The following is a 23,399-nucleotide window of genomic DNA, read 5'->3' as shown; positions in this document are numbered from 1 at the left end:
ATCCTTTGAAAGTTCTAAGGATTCACCTCTTTTTTGTCTTTTCTTTGTTTGATAGAACGAAAAAAACGGGCTCGTTTTGCCTCTGTTGACGCGTCAGGGCCGTTTTTCTGGGTCGATCGGACTGCGCCCGAAATCCTGCCACCGAATTATTCGCACGTTTCACGCTGGAGTCTTCGAAAGTGAAGTGAACGTGCACTTTGCTTGCGTCGCCTCGGCCGTTTCTGTCGGGGCGTTCAGCTAACTTACTCTGAGTGCCTTGAGTGTGTGGATGAACTAGGATGACGCCACTGCGGGCGGCTCCGGAAACTATGACTTGCACAACATAAGGAAATCAAATTAATGACTCAGCAAACGTCTCCAATCGCTTTTAGATTATAAACATTTTAGTTCATCCGAGATGTTCAGCAATAAGTGTGGTCATTTCTCTGCGCTCGCCTCAGCCCAAAAAATAACTCCAGCTTTTACTGTTGCCCCGTGCGCTTATGACGTACACGAAAACATCTCAGCCAAAGGCCGGTCTCCGGTCGAAGTGTGAGAATAAGTTTTGTTTTTCACTGTGGCTTTTTATTCATATCCTTAACCTAATTGCCATGAACCTTTTTCTGGAAGTTTTTTCTCACACACACACACACACACACACACACACACACACACACACACACACACACACACACACACACACACACACACACACACACACACACACACACACACACACACACACACACACACACATACATACATACATACACACACACATACATACATACATACATACATACATACATACATACATACATACATACATACATACATACATACATACATACATACATACATACATACATACATACATACATACATACATACATACATACATACATACATACATACATACATACATACATACATACATACATACATACATACATACATACATACATACATACATACATACATACATACATACATACATACATACATACATACGCACGCACGCGCACATGGCGAGGCATCCTTCATGGCATAATGTGTTCAGCACTAAAATGTTAAATACTGGTTCAGAGCTATTATGCTGTCGTATATGCACGAGGCGGCTGGACGTCGACTTGACAATGCTGGCGTTGATGACGATCATGCGGCCTATTCGAAGAATAAAGTGTCCCAGCGCTGACGTCACGTACTAAACCGGCTGCATGCGGTTCTTCACGTGCACGCGTCTTGCATTTGTTCCGTCTAATTGGTGCTGTGCAGAATGTTATCGCTGTGGCCAAGGTAGTGGCCTCTCCGCTGAAGATAAAACAAACGCCACGAGTTTCTCAAATGCCACAAATTAAATTAAATGCCTGAGTTTTAGCAGAATCGTGGTTTGAGCTGGTCGGTACTGGTTCATAACTGAGAAAGCTTTTCGACGCAAATTGGACGAGGACAAATAACACAAAGGAACAGGACAGGCACCAACTTTCAACTAATTTTTTATCACAGTCAATACGCATGGTCATGTGCGCGCGCGCATCACATTTTCTTTTTGTTTCCTTTCTTTATTTTTTCCATAACAACTAAAGAACCGTATATTACTGCTGAGAAAACTTAGCTATTTACTGAACAAGGGTGTCAATGCAGGCTAGTTGGTATTTCCTGTCATCTTCTTTCTTACCAATTCGTACGCGGCGCTACACCCAAAAACTTGGGTGTAGCGCAGCGTTAAAGAACACCAGATGGTCAAAAATTTCCGGAGCCCTCCACTACGGCGTCCCTCATAATCATATCGTGGTTTTGGCGCGTGAAAACCCATATAGCTATTTATTTTGAAGTGATAGTGAAGCCGTGCTGGGCAGGCGTCGCCCTTTTGCCTTATGTAATACGCCTCTATTACTTCTCTCTCCGGATCTTTTTCTTTCTTTTTCTTTTTTTTTTTTTTGTTCCGTCTATAATCTTTGCTTCACTGAGCTTGGGGTAGCATCCACACACCTTGCAATGCATTGCCGTCAGGCTGCAGAAACCATTTTTTACATTGAGACGGTGTTGTCTGGCCTTATCGTTAAAACACTGCCCGGTTTGGTCTATATATCCCTTTCCGCAACTCAACTTTCCGCTACTCTGTGATGCGCGCACACATGACCATGTGTATTGACTGTGCTATAAGATCTCCTTTCCACTGTGGAATAAAATTAGCTGAAAGTTGGCGCCCGTCCTGTTTGTTTGTGTTATTTGTCCTCGTTCAATTTGCGCAGAAAAGTTTCCCCAGTCATGCCTGTTTCAGCCATGGTAAGTGCAGATGCTCTCCAACGTGCGCTGTTGGACGTAGTATTAATAAATGACCGCGGAAGAGGAGGCAAAACTTTATTCGGGCGCGTACGTCCCAGGCTTCCCGCACGACCCCACTGCGCTATGCGTTCATGAGTCCATGCATTTCCATGACGGCTTGTCAACGGCAGACAGACAAACGAGAAGCCTCGTGGATTCGGGATCAAAGGCCGTATTATCCACGGATTGCTTTGACATTCCATTCTTATTGGTCGTACCCGCCATTGTGCTCTATAGTGTTTATCAGGGGCGTAGCCAAGGGGGGGGGTTGGGGGGGGTTCAAACCCCCCCCCCCCCCGAAATTTTTCAGTTTTGCTTGTGTATATATGCACGCACACATACAAACGCACGCACGAACATCCATAATGTATGGCTGAACCCCCCCCCCCCCCCGAAAAAGATTTCTGGCTACGCCCCTGGTGTTTATGGAGTTCGAGTGGTGACCCGAAGGTTGGGTGATCGAATCCCGGCCGCGGCGGCCGCATTTCGATGGAGGGGAAATGCTAGGGGCCCGTGTACTTAGATTTAGGCGCACGTTAAAGAACACCAGATGGTCAGAAATTTCCGGAGCCCTCCACTACGGCGTCCCTCATAATCATATCGTGGTTCTGGCGCGTGAAATCCCATACATTATTATTATTATTATTATTATTATTATTATTATTATTATTATTATTATTATTATTATTATTATTATTATTATTATTATTATGCATATGGTACTATATTTGTCCCAGTACTGACTACGATATTTAATAACTGCCTGGACACTTCCACATTTCCTAGCATGTGGAAAACTGCTCGTGTTTTCCCAGTATTTAAGTCGGGCTCTAAGACAGATGTTTCTAATTATCGCCCGATTTCTCTACTATGTGCCACATCAAAGATCTTCGAACTGGCTCTTCACAAAATATTGTCTTTTAGTGTGAAAAACTCACTGATTCCAAATCAACATGGTTTTCTTGCTGGCCGCTCAACTACCACAAATCTTGCTAGTTTCATGACGCAGATCTCCACACCTATTTCTCAGAGAGGACAGGTTGACGTAATCTACTGTGACCTGAGCAAGGCTTTTGACGTAGTCAGCCACACACTGATTATGGTTAAACTTGCGAACTTTGACGTTGACTTGTCGATTGTGAATCTCTTGCACAGCTATCTGCTCAATAGATCTTGTTATGTTGCCGTAAATGGCCAAACCTCTTCTTTGTATAAAGTGACTAGTGGGGTCCCTCAAGGGTCGGTATTAGGCCCACTCCTATTTTTAATTTACGTTAATGATGTTTCTTTTGCCATTCGTAATTCTTCTTTCCTCTTGTATGCCGATGACATCAAGATATTTAAGGAAATTCATTCAGTTAACGACTGTCGCTTGTTGCAGTCAGATTTGTGTTCTTTTTCCGAATGGTGCAACGGCAATAACCTTTCTCTAAATACCGCAAAGACAAAATTCATGTCTATCACTCGCAAAACATCTAGCGTGTCATTTCTATACTTTGTCAATTCTGTGCCGTTATGCAAGGTTTATGAAATCAGTGATCTTGGTGTTGTTGTTGACAGCGCGTTAAACTTTTCTTCTCACGTTAAGCGTGCTGCTATGCGGGGCCTTCGTTCTCTCGGATGTGTTTGTAGAATATCTCGAGAATTCAGGTCTCCCATGGCCCTACACAAATTGTACACGGCAATATGTCTTCCGCAACTTGAGTATGCGTCCGTGATATGGAATGGCATTGCTCAATCCAGCGGTAACACCATTGAACGAGTCCAGAAAAAATTCCTCAGCATATATAACCATCGCTTTGCTAAAAATGACTCTGGATCTCGTTCAAATACTGCTGAGTCATTAACTCTGCCATCACTTCACTGCCGACGAAATCGTTCTGATCTCTTATTTCTCTACAAGCTAGTCCACGGTTTCATATCCTGCCCTGTACTTCTCAATTGTGTTAATTTTCGAATTCCGCGTAAGTTAACCAGAGAGAACAGACCGTTTCACGTACCCGCCTGCTTCTTCCAACACTCTACCGTTCACAGAATACAAAGTCTTTATAATATTAATTTTCTTGATCTTGACGTTTTTCATAGTCCACAATCACTGTTTTTATCCGAGCTTTGCACTGTTTTGACATAGTATGGCACAGTGTACAAAGTCTTCCCTTCTCCGTCTTTCCGCATAGTTGTATATGTGCAATCTAATTTTTTATTCCCCTTCAATATTTCTCATATTGTCTTATTTTACTCCTCCCCTTTAGTGTTCATTTCTCTTTGTCTACGTGTTTTTGCTCTTTTTATTTCTGAAGACTGTCTGTATTGTATTGTTTATTTTTATTGATTTTATTTTTGCGTGCGCCTGCACAAAGACCTCACGGTTGTTCCTGGGCACGTTAAATAAATGATTGATTGATTATTATTATTATTATTATTATCGGCCATCGCCGTTTGATCGCTCGAAGCCACGCCGCCGCTAGCGCAGATATCGACTACTCGGCGCATTCAGTGATAGCAAATTAATGGGATCGGAAGAAATACATAGTACTGTGGCCCTAAGCAATCGCCATCACCGCGTTTGTCATTTTTCAAGCGACCGCCAAAAAGACGAGGCGCGTGCTGCAATGTTGGAAGTTGCCGTTTATCTCTCCACCCTCTTAATGGAGACAGGAAGGTACGCACGCGTTTCGCTCTCGACGAGACCGCGTGAAGCGCGACCCTGACGCGTGGCGGGCGCGCACAGCTGAAGGGAAAGCCGGAAACCCGCGTGGCTGCTGCGACAGCCGCTCCGGTCGCCGCTGCCTGCTGCCGCCGCGGCGTCGAAAGAGAGCGCGAAACGAGCCGACGACACAAAACAAGGGCTTTTCATCACGGACACGTGTGCGGGAGGGTTCGGCTCATTTATACGAAGAATAAGAAGGAAACCCCGCATACTCTCGAGGGCGCGCGCCGCAGCAGGTGCAGCTTGGAAAGCATCGCTGTGCCGTTTCCATACCGGTTGAGGGACAAGGACTCGCCGAAGAGGTCGAAAAATGAAGGGCGAACATACCCGCATAGTTTTAATGCGTCAACATACACCTGGAGTAGCAAGCCAGGTGATAAACCAGGCTCCGGAAATATCATTAAAAAATTGCTGTCTATTTATTTAACTAATTCATGTACGAAATGCGGCGGTTTAGCCACCTTACACCACATGCTCTGGGAGTGCCCCTCGGTACGTGGCACTGATACAGCATCGGCCAGCAAGTGGGGCTCCGCTCTGAGGAGTCCGGACATGCAGTGACAACTTTGGGCTGTCCAGAGGGCCCACGATGCGGCGGTAGGTCTCGGCCTGACTGACCCGTCGTGGGAGCGGCCCGCCGTGTGCTAAGGCACACGCCTCCGGACTTTGTTAATAAAGTTTTTCTAATCGAATTCAGTCTATAATTCTTTGGCGAGTACCCCGGCAAAATTGAGTCAGAATCGTGCCCGTGGCGGGAAACTTGGTGATGGGATAATAATGATAATAATTAATAATAAGCAATTTCTGCGTGTTACGTGTCCTAACCACGACATGATCATGAGGCACGCTGGAGTGGCTCCCGATTAATTTTGACCACTTGGGGTTCTTCAACGTGCGCCTAAACCTATAGGTGCACGGATGTTCTTGCATTTCGTTCCCATCTAAATGCGGCCGTCGTGGCCGGTAGTCGAACCCACGTCCTCCAGCTTAGCAGCCCAACACCTTAGCCGCTAAGCTATCACGGCGGGTCGCTTTGTAATTGGAAAAGTCATTGAAAATTTGACAGTTTATGACATTTGAAATTTAGAACATCGCAAATGTGCGTGATTGGCAAGCTTAGAGTGGTCCTTAAAAGTAGAACATTTAAAATAGTGAAAGAAAAGAAGAAACCTTCCAATATGGGGATACATAGAGTTTTCTTAATTGGATATACATGGGAGGAATCATGTAGTGGTATATGAATTTAACAATTAGACAATTTCTGATATTGGAAAGTTAGATCATTGAAAATATGGACAATTGACAGCTTCAGGGTGGTCCTTAAAAAGAAAAAAAAATGGGTCATGCGAATACATACGGTTCCATAAGAAACACATGAGAAACATGTGGCATCTCGATAAAGTGGAAGCTTGGGCGAGTTGGTGATTAAATATCGACCTGATTGCACAGCGCAAATTGAACGGGGACAGATGAGAGGGCACAAACACCCGTGTTGTGTCCTTTCCTTCTCTCCTCGTTCCATGTGCGCTGCGCCGTCATGTTGACATGTACTAACGTTTGATGCATTTCCAGCGCTCGACAGAAATAGAAAGAAAAAACAAAAAACAAAGAAACAGAAATGCAGAAAGACCTAATAACAGTAAGAACGCGAAGTAACCGGTGTTCGTACTGTTCTTTGGTCGTTCTGTCTCTCCGTTGTTGTTTTTTCATATTTTTGTGAAGCGCTTTAAATGCGTAAAGCGTCAGCGTCAGCATTGGATCTGTAGGCTAGCTAAGCTTAAGTAAACATATAGTCGTATATAGTCAGTAACAAGTTGAACATCCTACTTACCAAGTATAGCGGGACTCGAACCCTCGACCTACTGAGCATGTAGGGTATCGAACCCTCGACCTGCGAAATATATAGAGACTCGAACCCCGAATCTTCTAAGCGTGTAGGGTGTCGAACTGTCGACCTCCGAAATAAATTGAGTAGTTGTCATTTAAAAAAAAATTGCCCATGCATCGATCACCAGGTGATTGTCAGCGGAGAGACGTCACTCATGCGTATACTGACCAGGCAGGTGGTAACACGTGTCGGGCAGAAAGAACGCTCACGCATTTTTAGATAACACTTTGAATTTCTGAAGCAATTCTTAATAAAACCCGTTTCCATGTGAGCTTTGCGTGGAACCATGTTTTCAAGACCGCTGCCATGTTGCTGTGGAGTTCGACACAGCGGGATCGAATCCGAGTCTAGAATAATTCAACGACAACCATGAAATACGCGTTTTAATATTAAGCCACATAAGCCCCTTCGGATGAATCAATAAACTATATCTCATAATAAAGAGCGTCACATACCCAGTAATAACTCACATTGTCTGTACCATATATATATACGCCACCATCTATGTGCTGACATTTGTCTTGCTGAGCAGACATGGTACATTGTATATATGCCTGAATTATGCAATTGGCTGCTGATTAGCCTAAACTTGGACAATCCGTATGTTATGTAATAGGCGCGCGCTCTTTTCTGATCCCCACGAAAAGGTGTGCCAAGGTAGAATGTGTAGCCCTATATGTATACATAAAAGCAATAGCGTCCCACACGTAACAGACCGTCTCGGCAAGTGCAGACGCCTGATGGATAGTCATTGTGACGAAATTATAACCAGAATACTAAGGATAGTGGGGATTGCTACGGAGTTTCAGCAGCAGTGCAGTGACTACAGGGAGGTATACTTCATGTGTCGTGCTATGAACGGGTACTGTATAGTTGGCAGCGAGACTGCCACGTCCTGTTTCTGCTCATGTGCCCTCATAATTCAAGAATGGAACGAGGCGATTCATATGCAGAAGGTTTTCAAGGAAGTTATGGTTGACTTTTATCATCAGTTTCGGACCCGCCCGAGTTCGGCATAGCTGCTGCATGCTGCTGTCAGTCGCTGTGTCGGTCAGTAAGGCTGTGAATATACTTGTGCGCATATATTCGAAGGCTATGTGTGCGTCGACTGAAAGTACCGAAGAACGAGCCGACATGTATATGTAAATGTTGTATACCAACCGACAAAGTGGCGTAGACAAGTAAGCATTCCTCCCATTCAGCGTACAAAACAAAAATGCCGGTTTTAATGTGTATATGCATACAAATCTGAAGCACATCATTCGTCATAACAAAATCTAGCAGAAATGCAGATATGAACCTGTCCGCGTTTCGACTGAAATTGTCCAGTAAGAAGGACACGTGTTCGCTGGTTACTCGATTACGATATAATAGGGGCCCGTTTCATTTGGCTAACGATAACAGTGCGACAAAGACGAAGGCCTCCGCACCATAAGTGGCTTTGACAGACAGCGCTTGTATCTCTCGCCTTCGCCTCAGCCAGGCTGGTATTATTATCGTCACGTACTTGGCCAATTTTCTATCCTCTTCAGTGTAGCTTCTATTTTACCACCTAACTAATTCATTATTACGTCGTTAACCACCAGCGCATTGGTTCTATTTGTCACATTGGTATTTTTTAGGTTTGCAGTCTGTGCTGGTGATCGAAGGGTTTTTTTATAGCAGTAAAGATTGCCCAAATTTACGTTGTCTCAGCTTCGAAAAAGAAGAAGAAGCGATAAACTATGATTACTTTTCCAGTAAACACATGAACGGAAGAGTTCATGACGAATGTCACGAACTGTTCGAAAGCAGAGGCTTGGTCCTGCTACAGACGTAGAATAACGAAGCGATGACTGAGTGGTTTTCCCGCTGAAATATACGTCGCTAATAAGACTGCCATGCTGTCAATATACGCGGCATGTGTAAAGTGTAGAAATACCATATGCTTACTCGCATTTCCGGCTGCGGCATCGCTCGATTCCCTTCCTGCGCCAATAGCGTGGTTCATCATTCACGTACACCGATTCGATCCACTAGAATTAAAACACAATGACGCTCCGCGTTTGGCGGCTGTGCGCAAAGGATGATATTTAGACAAAGCCGGCGCAGCTGCGCGAGTGACGAAGTGTGTATACGATGAGACGTTTGTGTACGATATGCCAGGTGTTACAGCGAACACATTAAGCAGTATTCAAAAACAGGATTCCCACCTGGGGACGACCATCTTCTTGTGATCGCGAAATGACGTCTATTCGTCATTCTATACGAAACAAAAATTCTCCAGAAGTACACTATCAGGTGCGACGGACGTTCAGTATACTTACGGATTCAAACGAGACATCAAATATTTAATATAACGACTGGTACACGCAATTTCTCGAGAAAACCACGTCATGTCGAGACGAATCTGGTCTCTAAAGATAATGCTGGCTCTGATATACGTGTTCGAGTCGGAATTACGCCGATACGACCCGAACTGAAGACGGTGGAAACGAAAACATGTGGATTACTTAGCCCTAAATCGTCCTATTTCAATTAATTCGTAAGTACTGTACATAAATGTTAAAAGTAACACTGGTAAGTAATTAACACGAATGAAAACTGAGGGGTCGGGTGGGGGGATTTGGAGGTATGCTTCATTAATTAATTAAGCGTGGGGTAAAAATGCACTGTTGTTCCAGATACGTTCTAACAAAATGCAGTTTCGCACATTGAAGTCCTAAAGTAACTAAGATGCTCGCGTGTCTTTACACTTTAGGAAGTATCTTCAAACTGGTGTCTCCCTAAACATTAGTTCAAAGTAAGGACGCCTTGCGAACTCACTGAACACAATTCGTAGATTGCAATATTTGCCGTAACGTAATTAATGAAAAGTCAATCAGCGAATTTTAGTTAAGTAACTACTAATTCGCGTGATTCCAGATGCTATATGGACGTACACCGCATCTTTGCCGAAATGTCCTTTTTACCTCAGAAATATTACTCTAAGGGGAAGAAAAATAATCTTTCGACTTTTTCTTTTCTTTTTTTTTTTTTTGTTAGTCCCGAGTTGCCACATATATAACTTTCTTTAAAGAGAGCTAGGCGCTAACTTTCTTTAAAGAGAGACGCGCCTACCACGACTCTGTGAAGAGAGTATAGTGATACCCAAAGAGTGTTCACGTGTCTCTTTAAGAGAGTTGTATATGTAGCAAGTCAGGACTACAAAAATAAAGTCAAAGGTCTTTTTTTTCTTACAGAGTATATATTTAAATATTGCTCAACGTCTTCGTGAGACAACCGGCGCACTACTGGCGGTATATTAAGTCGAAATTGACGTACGCTTCGAACGCGTGTGGGAACACATGACACGCAGGTGCTCAGAAGCCTCGACGCGGTTTTAAAGCCCCGCCGCGTGGACATTTACGGCGCTTCCTCCTCTATATGCGGGTGCACAAAATGTGTTGACATCACGTTTCGATTCTGGTACAGACGCAGTTTATCGCTTCATTTTATTTGTTACTCTTATAAACACCGGAACTGAAGTTACTGTTATTAATCTTGGTACCATATAGTTTCAAATTTTGGTCCGATAACTTATCATTTTCATATTTCTTCATAGAACGAGAAATAATTAGGGGAAGGGGTGGGAGGAGCGAAGTGGTTCGGCATAGGGCGGAGTTAGCCAGTGCAAGACACTGGTGGGAGTGGACTTTATCGCATGCAGTGCTCATGAAATATGCTCCGCCCATTTGCAGCGGTGTGCAGCGTCAATATATAGTTCAGGCGACCGCAGAAGTATCCGATAACGTGCATCGCATGCCAACAGGAGCTACTAATTTCATTCCTACAGTGCATACATAGCCAATCTTCTATGGAGAATTCAACGTATTCTGTAATTCCCTGTGTCATAAAACTTTCATGGCAGTCCAGAGACGCAAAGCGCGCATCGCGTCTGGCCTAGACAGTGCGTACAGTGTGCCTTTCTAGCTGGATGTTTGCTCGCTCGCTCGCTCGCTCGCTCGCTCACTCACTCACTCACTCACTCACTCACTCACTCACTCACTCACTCACTCACTCAGATTTTTGTACAGCGTTAGAGCTGACCAATAGATAAGATTGAGTGATGGGCAAACAGATAAGAGATAGAAAAATCGCATGATAAAGATTCGCGAGCAAGGCGATTCTGAACGCGTCGCCCACGAAGCGGATCTTGTTCGACGGCGGCCTTGACACAATGCAGCCTGCCTCGTCTCTCGTATGCAAGCCTTCGGCCACGCAATATCGTCGGTCGTGCTCAGCCTGAGCAATAAATGTGACGCGTCTCCGGGATGCTGCCTGCACTGTTCGATGAGAACAAGTTTAGCGCGACTGTTTGGTCAGGAAATCGATCAGAGAACAAGCGGTCCTGCCAAGCTTGCGTCGACGACGTTTCCTCCGAGCGTGCGCATATATATATATATATATTGTACTGAATGCGAATGACAGACGCTCTGTTGTTGTGAAAGAGGAAGACGACAATCGGTGGCTGTGGTTGTCGCTCGCGCTCGCGCTCGCTGGTAACCTGACCTGACTTGCAAGAAGCCTTCCGCGACGCAACGTGTATTCCTGCTTCAAGCAAAACACCCCCATTTGAAGTGGTGGAGGTGCGGGGTACCCATCATCCTGGAACTTCGCAATCGGACGCTACCATCACCTTTCAACATGACTGCTCCTGGCCCTTCGCAAGCTGCTGCCACCACAACGACAGTCTTCTGTACTGGCGTGCCACGGCAACGCGACCCGCCCGTATTTCACGGCAACGACGAGCACGACGTCGAGGATTGGATCGTTGAGTATGAACTCGTAAGCGCTTCCAACAAATGGGACGACTGCGACAAGCTCACCAACGTGCGCTTTTACCTAGCTGATGTGGCCAGCCTGTGGTTTAAAAACCATGAGGCTGACATCACCAATTGGTCGACCTTTAAGGCAACCATCACCGAGGTCTTCGGTCGTCCCGCCGTGCGCCGGCTTCGCGCGGAGCAGCGTTTGCGTAGCCGAGTCCAGCGCCGGGACGAGACGTTTACGAGCTATATCGAAGATGTCTTGTCCCTATGCAAGCGCGTCGACCCATCTCTCGCCGAAATGGACAAGATAAAGCACATCATGAAAGGAGTCGACGACGACACGTTCCAGATGCTTGTCGCTCGCAACCCTCAGACTGTCGCCGATGTGGTCCAACTCTGTCAGTCGTACGACGAGTTGCGAAAACAGCGTGTCTCGACGCGCCATGCTGCCGAGGCTACAGCTGAGGTTTCCGCCCTTGTCGATGACGTCGCTGCTGATCACACCGTTTTACTGCCACAGATCAAGCAGTTCATCCGTGAGGAAGTTGCCCGTCAACTTTCCCTTGTCGCCCAAATACCTGAACCAGCGACATCATTGGAACCACGTCTTCGTCAGGTCATTCAGGCGCAAGTCGCGCAGGCACTACCACCATCACCGCCTGCCACTACACCGCTGACCTACGCGGCCGTCGCTGCCAGACCACAGGCTCCATCTGTTTCTGGCGCCTACCGGGCCACCGGATCATTCTACACGACGCCGCCGCCCACACGCACTGTGGTACCCCATCCTACTTCGCCGTCCGGACCTTCTGCCGTCAGCCCATGGCGCACCTTTGATAATCGGCCGATATGTTTCGCGTGCGGTTTTGCGGGGCATATAGCCCGCTACTGTCGACGTCGCAGCTTCCAGTCTCAGGACGGTGTGGCTTCCTCCAATTATCAGGCTGCCCAGCATTCCCAACGACTTTCTTCGGCTGTCGCTGACTCGTTTTCCCCTCGACGCCCTTTCGACTCACGCCGTTCGTCTTCGCCCCGTCGCCGATCCATCTCTCCGATGCTTCGCCGACCTAGCCCCGCACGAGAGGAAAACTGACAGCCGCAGTTCCGGAGGCAAGAACTGCGTTGTCGTCGAACTCTTCAAGACCTCTTCATCCGCCCAACGAAATTGATATAGTAGTCGAAGGTATCGCCGTACGTGCACTTGTCGACACAGGAGCCGTCGTTTCTGTCATTAGTGAGAAATTGTGCCGCAGTTTGAGAAAGGTGACCACGCCGCTTACGAATCTTGCCCTGCGTACAGCGACATCGCATTACATCACGCCTTCGGCTCAGTGCACAGCTCGTGTTGTGATTCAAGATGTTCGGTATGCCGTCAAGTTTGTCGTTCTTCCGCGATCATCCTACGACGTCATTCTAGGATGGGATTTTCTTTCAACCCATCAGGCCCTCGTAGACTGCGCTCGTGCTGAACTGACGTTGTCGAATCCGTGCCCTGACCTCGACGACCGCAGTCCCCCTAAAGTGTTTGCCGCAGCTGACGTCCACATCGCGCCTTTGTCCGCCGTCCTAGTGCCTGTGTTTTCGCCTGCTGCCACTAACTCTACTGTTTTGTTTCAACCATCTGTAACGAGTGCGCGTCACCGAACCTTCGTCCTCCCGTTTGCCGTCATCAAATTTTGCAATGGTTCTGCGGCACTTTACGCATGCAACGTCTCTGCTTGCCCGTCGCTCCTACTACGCGGCGAATGTCTGGGGAGCCTCACTACTTTTGCTGACATTTTCGACGATACAACACTTGGAGACACGGCATCACTACTGCCTTGTGCCATCACTTCTGCAACTGACACAGCTGATCCTATCGACGTATTCTGCAAAGCTGTCGATTCCCACCTTACGCCTGTGCAGCAGAAACAGCTTGTCCAACTCCTTCAGCGTTTTCGAGCCTCCTTCGACCACGACCAGCCTTCTTTGGGTCGAACGTCAGCAGTTGTCCACCGTATTGATACCGGTCAACATGCACCATTGCGACAGCGTCCATACCGTGTGTCATCTTCCGAACGTCGTGTCATCGATCGACAGGTAGACGATATGCTCAAGCGTGGAATAATCCAGCCGTCCAGCAGTCCCTGGGCCTCTCCAGTTGTGCTGGTGAAGAAAAAGGACGGATCCATCAGGTTCTGCGTGGACTACCGCCGTCTCAACCGTATCACGCGCAAGGATGTCTATCCTCTGCCGCGCATCGACGATGCCCTAGACTGCCTACAGGGAGCAGAATTCTTCTCTTCCTTAGATCTGCGCTCTGGCTACTGGCAGGTGCCCATGGCGGAGGCCGATCGCGAAAAAACGGCTTTTGTTACGCCCGACGGCCTTTACGAATTCACAGTCATGCCCTTCGGCCTCTGCAACGCGCCTGCTACTTTCGAGCGTATGATGGACACGATCCTTCGAGGCCTCAAATGGAATATTTGCCTTTGTTATTTAGACGACATTGTCATCTTTTCTACCGATTTCGCGTCCCATTTAACCCGCCTCGAGCAAGTTCTTGCTTGCCTCTCCGCTGCGGGACTGCAATTGAACCTGAAGAAGTGCCACTTCGCCGCTCGGCAGCTTACGATTCTAGGGCATGTGGTTTCGAAGGACGGTATTCTTCCCGACCCCACCAAACTTACAGCCGTTTCCGCGTTCCCAAAACCAACTACCATGAAACAGCTCCGAAGCTTCATCGGCCTTTGTTCCTATTTCCGGCGCTTTGTCCGCAATTTCGCTACCATCATCGCTCCTTTGACCAAGCTCCTCGCTGGCTCTAGTGATCTTTCGGCGTGGTCTCCCCCTTGTGACGACGCTTTCGACGAACTGCGTCGCATCCTCACGTCACCTCCTATTCTGCGACACTTCGACCCATCTGCACCCACCGAGATCCACACAGACGCTAGTGGTGTCGGGCTAGGCGCTATTCTTGCGCAACGGAAAGATGGCTTCCAAGAGTACGTCGTTGCCTACGCAAGCCGAACTCTTACCAAAGCCGAAAGCAACTACTCTGTCACTGAAAAGGAATGCCTTGCCATTATTTGGGCGATTGAGAAATTTCGGCCTTACGTGTACGGACGCCCATTTGACGTCGTGACTGACCACCATGCCCTGTGCTGGTTGTCGTCACTAAAGGATCCAAGTGGTCGCCTCGCCCGATGGGCGTTACGGCTCCAAGAATACGATATCCGCGTGGTGTATCGCTCTGGTCGCAAGCATTCAGACGCAGACGCCCGTCTCCCGTTCACCCCTGTCTCCTGACTCTGCCAGCTTCACACCTACTACCTGTGATACCACTGCCCTCACCATCTCCGACATGCCCTCTGAGCAACGCAAGGACCCTTGGCTTGCTTGCATTCTAGACATTCTGTCTGGTCGGACCCCTTCTCCATCTTCTCGGACATTGCGTCGGCAAGCCGAGCACTTCACCACTCGCGAAGACGTGCTGTACCGCCGAAATTACACACCCGGAGGCCGTAAGTGGTTACTCGTCATTCCGCGTCACCTCCGGTCTGAAATTTGTTCGACGTTCCACGACGACCCACAATGCGGCCACGCAGGTTTCCTTAAAACTTATTCTCGGATCAGGCTTCGGTATTACTGGCGTGGCATGTACCGTTTCATTCGACAGTACGTTCGGGCATGTTCCACATGCCAGAGACGCAAGACTCCCCCTCAACACGCCGCCGGTGCCTTGTTACCTTTGCCGTGCCCTGCCCGACCGTTCGACCGCGTCGGCCTCGACATCTACGGACCCCTTCCCAGCACTGCAGATGGTAACCGTTGGATAATCGTTGCCGTCGACCACCTCACACGGTACGCCGAAACTTCACCCATTCTTTCGTCGACAGCAAAGGACGTTGCCACTTTTATTCTCCACAATCTCGTCCTTCGTCATGGCGCCCCTCGAGAGTTGCTGAGTGATCGCGGTCGTGTGTTTCTCTCAGACGTGATCACAGCATTGCTGCGTGAGTGCCGCGTCGTCCACCGCACCACAAGCGCCTATCATCCTCAAACCAATGGGATGACGGAACGCTTTAACCGCACTCTCGGCGACATGCTGTCTATGTACATCTCGTCAGACCACTCCAATTGGGATCGCGTACTACCGTTTATTACTTTCGCTTATAATACCGCCATTCAAAGCACTACTGGGTTCTCCCCTTTTTTCCTACTTTACGGACGCGAGCCTTCTTGTACTATGGACACTATTCTTTTGTACCGACCCGATGCCTCAGAGTCCACAACTCTATCCCAAGCAGCTACATATGCTGAAGAATGCCGCCAACTTGCACGCTCATTCACAACACAAGACCAGGGGCGCCAGAAGCACCACCACGACGCGTCCACTAGCACTACTACCTACGATCCTGGCTCGCTCGTTTGGCTGCGTGTGCCGTGTACTACTACTGGCCTTTCCTCCAAGCTGGTCCCCAAGTTCCACGGTCCATATCGTGTACTTCAGCAGACTTCGCCGGTGAACTACCTCATCGAGCCACTGGAACCATCTTCTGACCATCGCCGCCGTGGCCAGGAAATCGTTCACGTGTCCAGACTCAAACAGTGCTACGATCCTCCTGTGTTTTCTGGCCCCTAGGTCGCCAGGATGGCTCCTTATTGCGCGGGGAATAATTGTACTGAATGCGAATGACAGACGCTCTGTTGTTGTGAAAGAGGAAGACGACAATCGGTGGCTGTGGTTGTCGCTCGCGCTCGCGCTCGCTGGTAACCTGACCTGACTTGCAAGAAGCCTTCCGCGACGCAACGTGTATTCCTGCTTCAAGCAAAACACCCCCATTTGAAGATATATATATATATATATATATATATATATATATATATATATATATATATATATATATATATATATATATATATATATATATATATATATATATAGAGAGAGAGAGAGAGAGAGAGAGAGAGAGAGAGAGAAGTGAACTTTCCTTGGATCCGGAGACAAATATGATTTACGAAGTACAGGCGCATGTACAAAAACAAAAAATACATTTATTCGACGTTTGTATATATATATCAACGTCGAATAAATGTATTCAACGATGAAGCACATTTAACGTGCTTCATCGTTCTCTCTTTTACATAGCCACCATAGGGGCGGCCGAAATCAGATAACCCTGCATCGTCACGCCTGGCGACGTTGAGCGTCTGGTGTCGAGACGTCGCAGTGCGCATGTGCGTCCTTGCACGCTCGCAGACATACATGTCTCTTTACTCGCTTGCCACGGACTAGCTGATTACATGTGACGTTTGTCAGTTGGGGCGCTTTCTTTATTCAAGTCGTCACGCGCTTAGTGCGACTGGGGCACGGTGCAATGTGAAGCGTGCGCTGCTCGCTTTGCCCTGATTGAAGAAGAGCTAACGTATCTTGTCTCAATGACAAACGGGTGCCACATACAGCATTAGTTCCTTTCTTTGCATTTTCTTTTTGGTGTAAACGCACCGTGTGATCAGCAACGTAGCCAGAAATTTTTTTCGAAGGGCTGCGGGGGGTTCAATCATACTCTATGTATGCGTGCATTTGTATGTGTGCGCGTATATATACACATGCAAAACTGAAAGATTTCGGGGCGGAAGGGGAGGGGGTTTGAACCTCCCCCCCCCCCCCGCTCCCACCCACCACCCCCTGGCTACGCAAGTGCGTCTGATATTGAAATACGAACGAGGGCACCCAAAGTGAAGAGGCTTTGAGCCGAAGAAATCGTCCAGTTTATGAACATCAGGTGAAAAGAGGCAGTCACCTCCCTTCACCAGATGCACATGCAACAAAATAGGCAATTAAGTAGACGGGTAAAAAATAACGCGCTCACATATCGGCGCGGTGACAGGGTGCCCGTGAAAGAACAAAATGAAAATAACGCTCTAGGTAGGCCACAATGTACAAAAAAACTCGATGCTTACGCATCACTTAGACAACTCGTGATTTTTTTTTTTTTTTTTTTGCTTTCGTAATGTAATGCTTCTGTTGTAAGGCATATGATATGGTCCTGTTGCCGGAAATATTGCCGCTGCCGTGAATTAGCGTTGTGTGTATTTGAGCGTCACCTGCTGCACTGCCTGCGTCCTGTTTATAAAGGTTTCATAATGACGTCACAGTGACGAACCAACGAGCCCGGACTACAAGTGATGCTTCATAGCTTCACAAGGTGTCTTACCCACGAGCTCATCGTCGAGTGCAGTTTCCAAACGTCGCCCATTCCCAGACGTCGAGAGAGAGGAGAGATTCGTCTAGCCCAAGGCGGAGCAGCAGTGGGAAGCGATAGAAATACAAGTTGCTCCCTGACGTCTAATGAACCTCGAATGTATTCACCGGCGCTAGCGTCACTGTATCAAAAGGACGGGGGCCCATCTGAATGCGAACGCGCAGTGACTCGCACGATCGAGGAATAATTGCGATAGCCCGCGAGGTTCGAGACGTGACGAGGATGTATCCACGTACAAAATGAAGAGCGCTCCCGGGCTTGGCTCTGACGAGCTCGGAAACCTTGTTTGAAGAAGAAGACGAAGGAGGAGGAGGAGGAGGAGGTTAATAAGAAAAGAAATAACAAGACGAAAAGGAAGAAGAACATGAATAAGAATACAAACAAGACGTAGAAGAAGAAGGGACGTGGGTTGCGCCAAGTATCTGAGGAACAATAACAGCATCGCTGAGGCATTCTGCTGCAGTATCCGTTTTTGAAGGCTCGGTATTGCTGCTTTCTTTTTTTTTTTTTTGGGGGGGGGGGGGGAGGCACATTGAGAACGATCGTACATTATTGTGTCTTTTCGCGTCACTGGCTGACGCAGATCTACTAATGGGTGATGGTAGTGCAAGGTAAATAGAAATACGACCAAGGCTATTTACGGGTTATACATTTACACTTTCATAGGCGGAAAAGGTGGTGGACAGCTTGCACATACGAAGAGTCCATTCGTGGTTTCGATTAACGCCTGCTTCGTCTAGTGGTACTTTAAGATCGTCTAACAGGCTCTCTTTTCCTCGGTTACTAGTTATTGGTTGATTTTTTTAATCCTTGCGCACTATTGCTTTTGCTACATATATATAACATGAGACAAGTGTACATAATTCAGAATCATTGCGTTATGCTCTATTTTCTCTGTGTTCCTGTTTTTGTATCGCCGCAGAAAGTCCGTAATCAGAAATTGTACGCGATAGGGCAGTGTGCTTTTTTTTTCTTCCGCCTCTCGATTTACTATGTAACGTACCTGAATGAAGGAAGGGAATTTCGAGGGCTCGTTTTCTCTGTTTGACAGTATACCTTAATGAAACCCAGCAGATAATGAAGCCAAGGAAGGTATAGCGGACGTTAATTGCACTGTTTTAAGTGTATCGTAGCAATTTTGGGAGGGAGAGATTACCACAATACACCTAAACTCAACGTCCCTTCTGCCTTCCTTGACTTCATTATCTGCTGGTTTTCATTTAAGGACGTAACACACTTGTGGTTCTAAAGCACATGTGTCGTCCCTGCCGAATTAGCAAATTGTGGCGTTGTAACGAGTAATGCGAAGCAACATTGTGAACCGCTAAGTGCATAGGCGAGCGCAGGGCTCTCCATTAGGAGGGGGGGGGGGGCGAAGTTTCACTGCCGCAGCCTCCCCCCTCCCCCTCAACACACGCACACACTTTGGTGAAACATGCTGCGCAATGGATGCAAAAATAAAAATGAAGTGATGCCGTGCTTCTCACAACGGCAGCGGCGAATAGTGGCCAAAAATATTGAATATTGAATCGAATATCGAATACAAATATTTTATTGACAATTAAAAGAAAGCACAAAGAAATGAAAACTGCTCATGTTCTCAGGCACATAACGCGGTGAGTGACTGCTACCGAAAGACTTCAAATTGTCATGCAGGAACACAAGCTGTTCCACATGACCCGGCTTCAGGTTCTCTCGCCGAGATGTCACGGTGTTTCCATGCACTTGAAAACACGCGCCGTAGCGATAGTAGTTTCTGAACGAGTGGTGCGGTGCCGCAGTGGCGACTGCACAGCGTGGACAAACGTTCACATGTGAAGCCAATCATCGAGCCAATCATCGAGACTTCTCTGGACATTTTATGGCGCTTCCGGCATTCGCGGCCGAACTACACAAGAAGTTCGTGCCTTCTTTTCGGAAGCGAAGTTGTGAAAGGCTTGACAGTTTGCTCATCTTCTTTTTTTTTTTTACGCGCGGAAATGGCATAATCGCCTTTAAGTTAAACATGCGCTCGCTTTTGAACCAGGATGTCAGTGGAAGTTTTAACGATGGCCTGCTGCACCGATGTTAGCGTTAGCCTCCCCACCCTAACCAAGTTGCACCATTGGCCATTGTCGCCGTTTAGATATTCGTCCTTCGAATTATCCGAAACTTCGAATACTAGCTATTCGAAAGTCGAATCGAATTATTCGATTAGGTATTATTCGATTCGAACATTCGCACACCCCTAGTGAGAAGTAAACAGCTCATGGTATGCAACGTGAGGTTTTCTCGTTTGACATTATCGTCGAAAATCTGCATGGCCATAACCGTGCACTTAACACAATGAAGGTACAAGTCCGTCTGAGTAAAGGTACGGGACCGACCTGCCCTCCCCCCCTTCCCCTTTTAGCGCACGCCTATGGCTAAATGAATAAACTATAATTAAAACTAAGCATGGATGAAATGCTTCATATCTTCAACAAACTACCTGCAGAAACTGCGTCGTAAGAGGCCGTAGAACAACACACTGCGCCACAGGTGGACGGTGAACTTTGCGCACGAATTCTCTATACCAAGACCACAACAAAACGTTCGTTTATGTGTAATGTCTCGTTTCTCGTGTTTACAATTAAACATTGAGAGCACGCCCGCACGATACGCACTATTTCAAGTTAATTTTTAAAGATGTAGTTTCCGTAAGGTAATCACATCATTTAGTGTTTTTTTTTTTTTTAGCACGAGAAGTTCAGTACAACTGCAATATTATGAGTGTGAGCGAAATAAAAATGAAGGAGAACCTATTTCAAGAGCGTTCGAGCTAACTTTTAAATACCTTAGCAAACGAGATCGTGTATATTTTAACTAAAGCTTTATTGCGGACTAGTCGGTTCATACTGGACTAGTATCGTGCTGCGCAAAATACTGCGACAAACCGGGCTTTGTCCTGTCTTTCTCTATCTTGTATTTTGCGTAGCACGTCACTATAGTTCTGCATATTTTAAACATATTCGATGCTTAATGGTGGATTTTCTTTCGGCATTTTATTATTTGAAACAGAATTCGTAATTACGTCTTGTTGCAGCTTATGGTTTTCCATGGCTTTATACACTCAGTTATTTAATTTACTTGTCCCACAATTCGCGTGTTCTCGGTAGTGGTCGGCACGACGTTCTTCGCACCATTTGCTAGATGAATAAGTTGGCAACGTTTAACCAATTTTACGACGAAAACAGCGCGAAAAAAAAGCAGTGACAAGGAAGGCACACGTACGCGCAAGCGCATAGATCACCAACTCGCCCAGTGCTCAGTTCTTCTAAACTACATTACTAATAGTTGTTTGGGCTCTTTCCCGTGTTTTAACTTTCCCTTTTCTAGCCCTGCAGTTTTGGTGGCACTTCACGCTGTGTGCATGTGCTGAGCTAGAACCGATTCGTGGCAAAAATGAATTAACTCGCCTAGCGCCCAGTTCTTTTGACCAACTACCTGCAGTGCACTCTTTAAACTTTCTTAACACGAGTAACAAAACTTGCAAGAACTCGTCCATTCTTCAGAAACAACCGCAGTAAAAGAAAAAAAAAAAGAAAGAGAAAGGCGCGGTCCAAAAACAGCTGATGACAAGACAGCTTTCGCGATTTGTTCTTTCTTCTTCCAAGTGTAAGTAATTGCTTCCGCGACACGCGCATTCAGCGAAACAAACGACCTTTTTACGCGCGCCGCTCGAGTGCTACTCCCCGCAACACAATGGCCATCTCCGTAGACCCACGGCCTCTGCTCATTTGATTGAGCCCCTCTCTCCCTCTAGTGGCGCCCCTCCGTCTCCTGCGGCGAGGTCTTCTCCTCAGCACTCGTCATTCGCGGAGTGAAGCATACGGCGCCGTCAAGTTGTCCCGTATTGAGTTTGCAAGGCGAAACCGACTCGCTCGTTTAACGACGTTTTAAGTAGTACGCGAACATTTACGTGTTTAGAAACGGAACTCTTTGAAGCTGTCGAAATATGCGAATCCTAATAAGTGCTATAGGTTTTTCCTGCCAAAAGCAGGATATGAATATGAGGCACCCCGTACTGTGTGAATCTGGATTGAGTTCGACCACCTGGAGTTCTTTAACGAGTACCTAAATCGAAGCACACGGGTGTTGATTTCATTTCACCCCCATCGAAATGCGGCGGCCGTGGCCGGGAGTCGAACTTGCGCCATTGAGCTTAGCAGCGTGACACCTTACTTGCTAAGCGAGCACATCGGGTGCAATGTGAATCTTTTTATTTAAAAAAAAAAAGGTTCTTAGGGATAATTCGCGACATTGTCTTCGGTGTACCGAGAAGACCGAATGGACTGTTTAGGTTTATAGCAGTCATTCAGACTACGAGGGCTGTCGCTTAAAGATACACATATATATATTGTCGGACAGGCAATATATCTGTTGCGTGGGCGGCAGTATTAGGAAGCATCGCCAAGTCACTCGATATATTCGTGCACGGCTGTCTGATCTATGTTTTCGGCTTGTAGCGTAACATCTGTTGCCGAAATTGATGTCCATCTTGCTCGGTAATCGCCGGTCGTCTGCTAGCGCCAATCTAGCGAAGTTAATCTCCTAATCTGGCTTTCTGGATTTGCGCGGCAGGCCAGAAAAACATCGACCGGCAACGGAGGTAAAGCCTTCTTTCGTGTTTTTCTGGTTTTATGTTCTCGAACGCGTCTGTCAGGCTGCACACGAGAGGACTCGACAAACGCAGAGAGGTCCTTCAACCCGAAGTGGCCCGCGGTCCTCCCGACGTTGCGTAACCAAGAAAGAGAATCAGCGCCGCGCTTCGCCGCACAGCACAGACGTCGGCTTGCCCGCAAGGCGCTTACCTAACCCGAAGAGCCGGCACCATATGGAGACATCGTGAGCTGCGCTGCCCTCTCCGTCGACTGCGATGCTGCCCTCTGAACCCCGCGTGAACCCATCCACAGGCGCCGCGGGACTGGCACCCGCGTGCGATGTGTTCCTTAGCGCCCCGGCGCGTGCGCAACGGCGGTGGGCGCTAAAGAAACTAGCAAGATAGAAAAGCAGCGCATGAGGACAACGCCGCCGCCGGCGCGCTCCGGAAGCCTGGCGGTCGCCTCCGGCATGCGCAGGCGCGGCCGGCGGATGTCAGAGCGCTACGGTTTCACCATGCGACCTTGTGTGACGACCGAGGAAATCGAGCATTCTCACTTCCCACCGAATGAAAAGGGGAAACCAAAGAGGAATACGACAGCTGTCCGTCACCTGGTGATATAACCGCAAAAATGAAGCATAAGCTCTCGCAGCATCGGTTATTAGGGGTTTCGTGGCACTGACAACAGGTGACGCGAAGAGCGGTCACTCCTGTTGAAAGTCGACGTCGATTTATGCTCTCCGTACTCCGCAGCTGTAGACAGTCACTTCCGAAGTTGTCGTACAACCAGCAAAACCTACACGCGGCACCTTTATTTCAAAAACGAGAGATCGCT

General features: G+C 47.3%; 1 protein-coding gene across 4 annotated transcripts in view; it reads right to left on the bottom strand.

Annotated features, from left to right (window-relative positions):
• The window catches only part of LOC119396880 (solute carrier family 12 member 8), a 44,283-nt gene extending 21,324 nt beyond the window's left edge, over positions 1-22,959 (bottom strand). The window contains exons 1-2 of one of the 4 annotated variants that reach the window (XM_049417268.1): positions 22,776-22,950; positions 6,849-6,908 (exon numbers count right to left, since the gene is read on the bottom strand). In XM_049417268.1, coding sequence (XP_049273225.1) covers positions 6,849-6,887 — 39 coding nt within the window. In that variant the 5' untranslated portion in view covers positions 6,888-6,908; positions 22,776-22,950. Of the gene's footprint in view, positions 1-6,848; positions 6,909-8,837; positions 8,914-22,775 lie in introns of those variants that run through there. The other 3 variants (XM_037664236.2, XM_037664238.2, XM_037664237.2) reach the window with 3 other exon arrangements.
• Between the last annotated feature and the right edge of the window lie 440 nt (positions 22,960-23,399).

The sequence above is a fragment of the Rhipicephalus sanguineus genome, chromosome 6 (genome assembly GCF_013339695.2).
Source record: "Rhipicephalus sanguineus isolate Rsan-2018 chromosome 6, BIME_Rsan_1.4, whole genome shotgun sequence".
Classification (NCBI taxonomy): domain Eukaryota; kingdom Metazoa; phylum Arthropoda; class Arachnida; order Ixodida; family Ixodidae; genus Rhipicephalus; species Rhipicephalus sanguineus.
The sequence above is the reverse complement of the archived record's forward strand: the minus strand, read 5'-3'. Positions and strand labels throughout refer to the sequence as shown.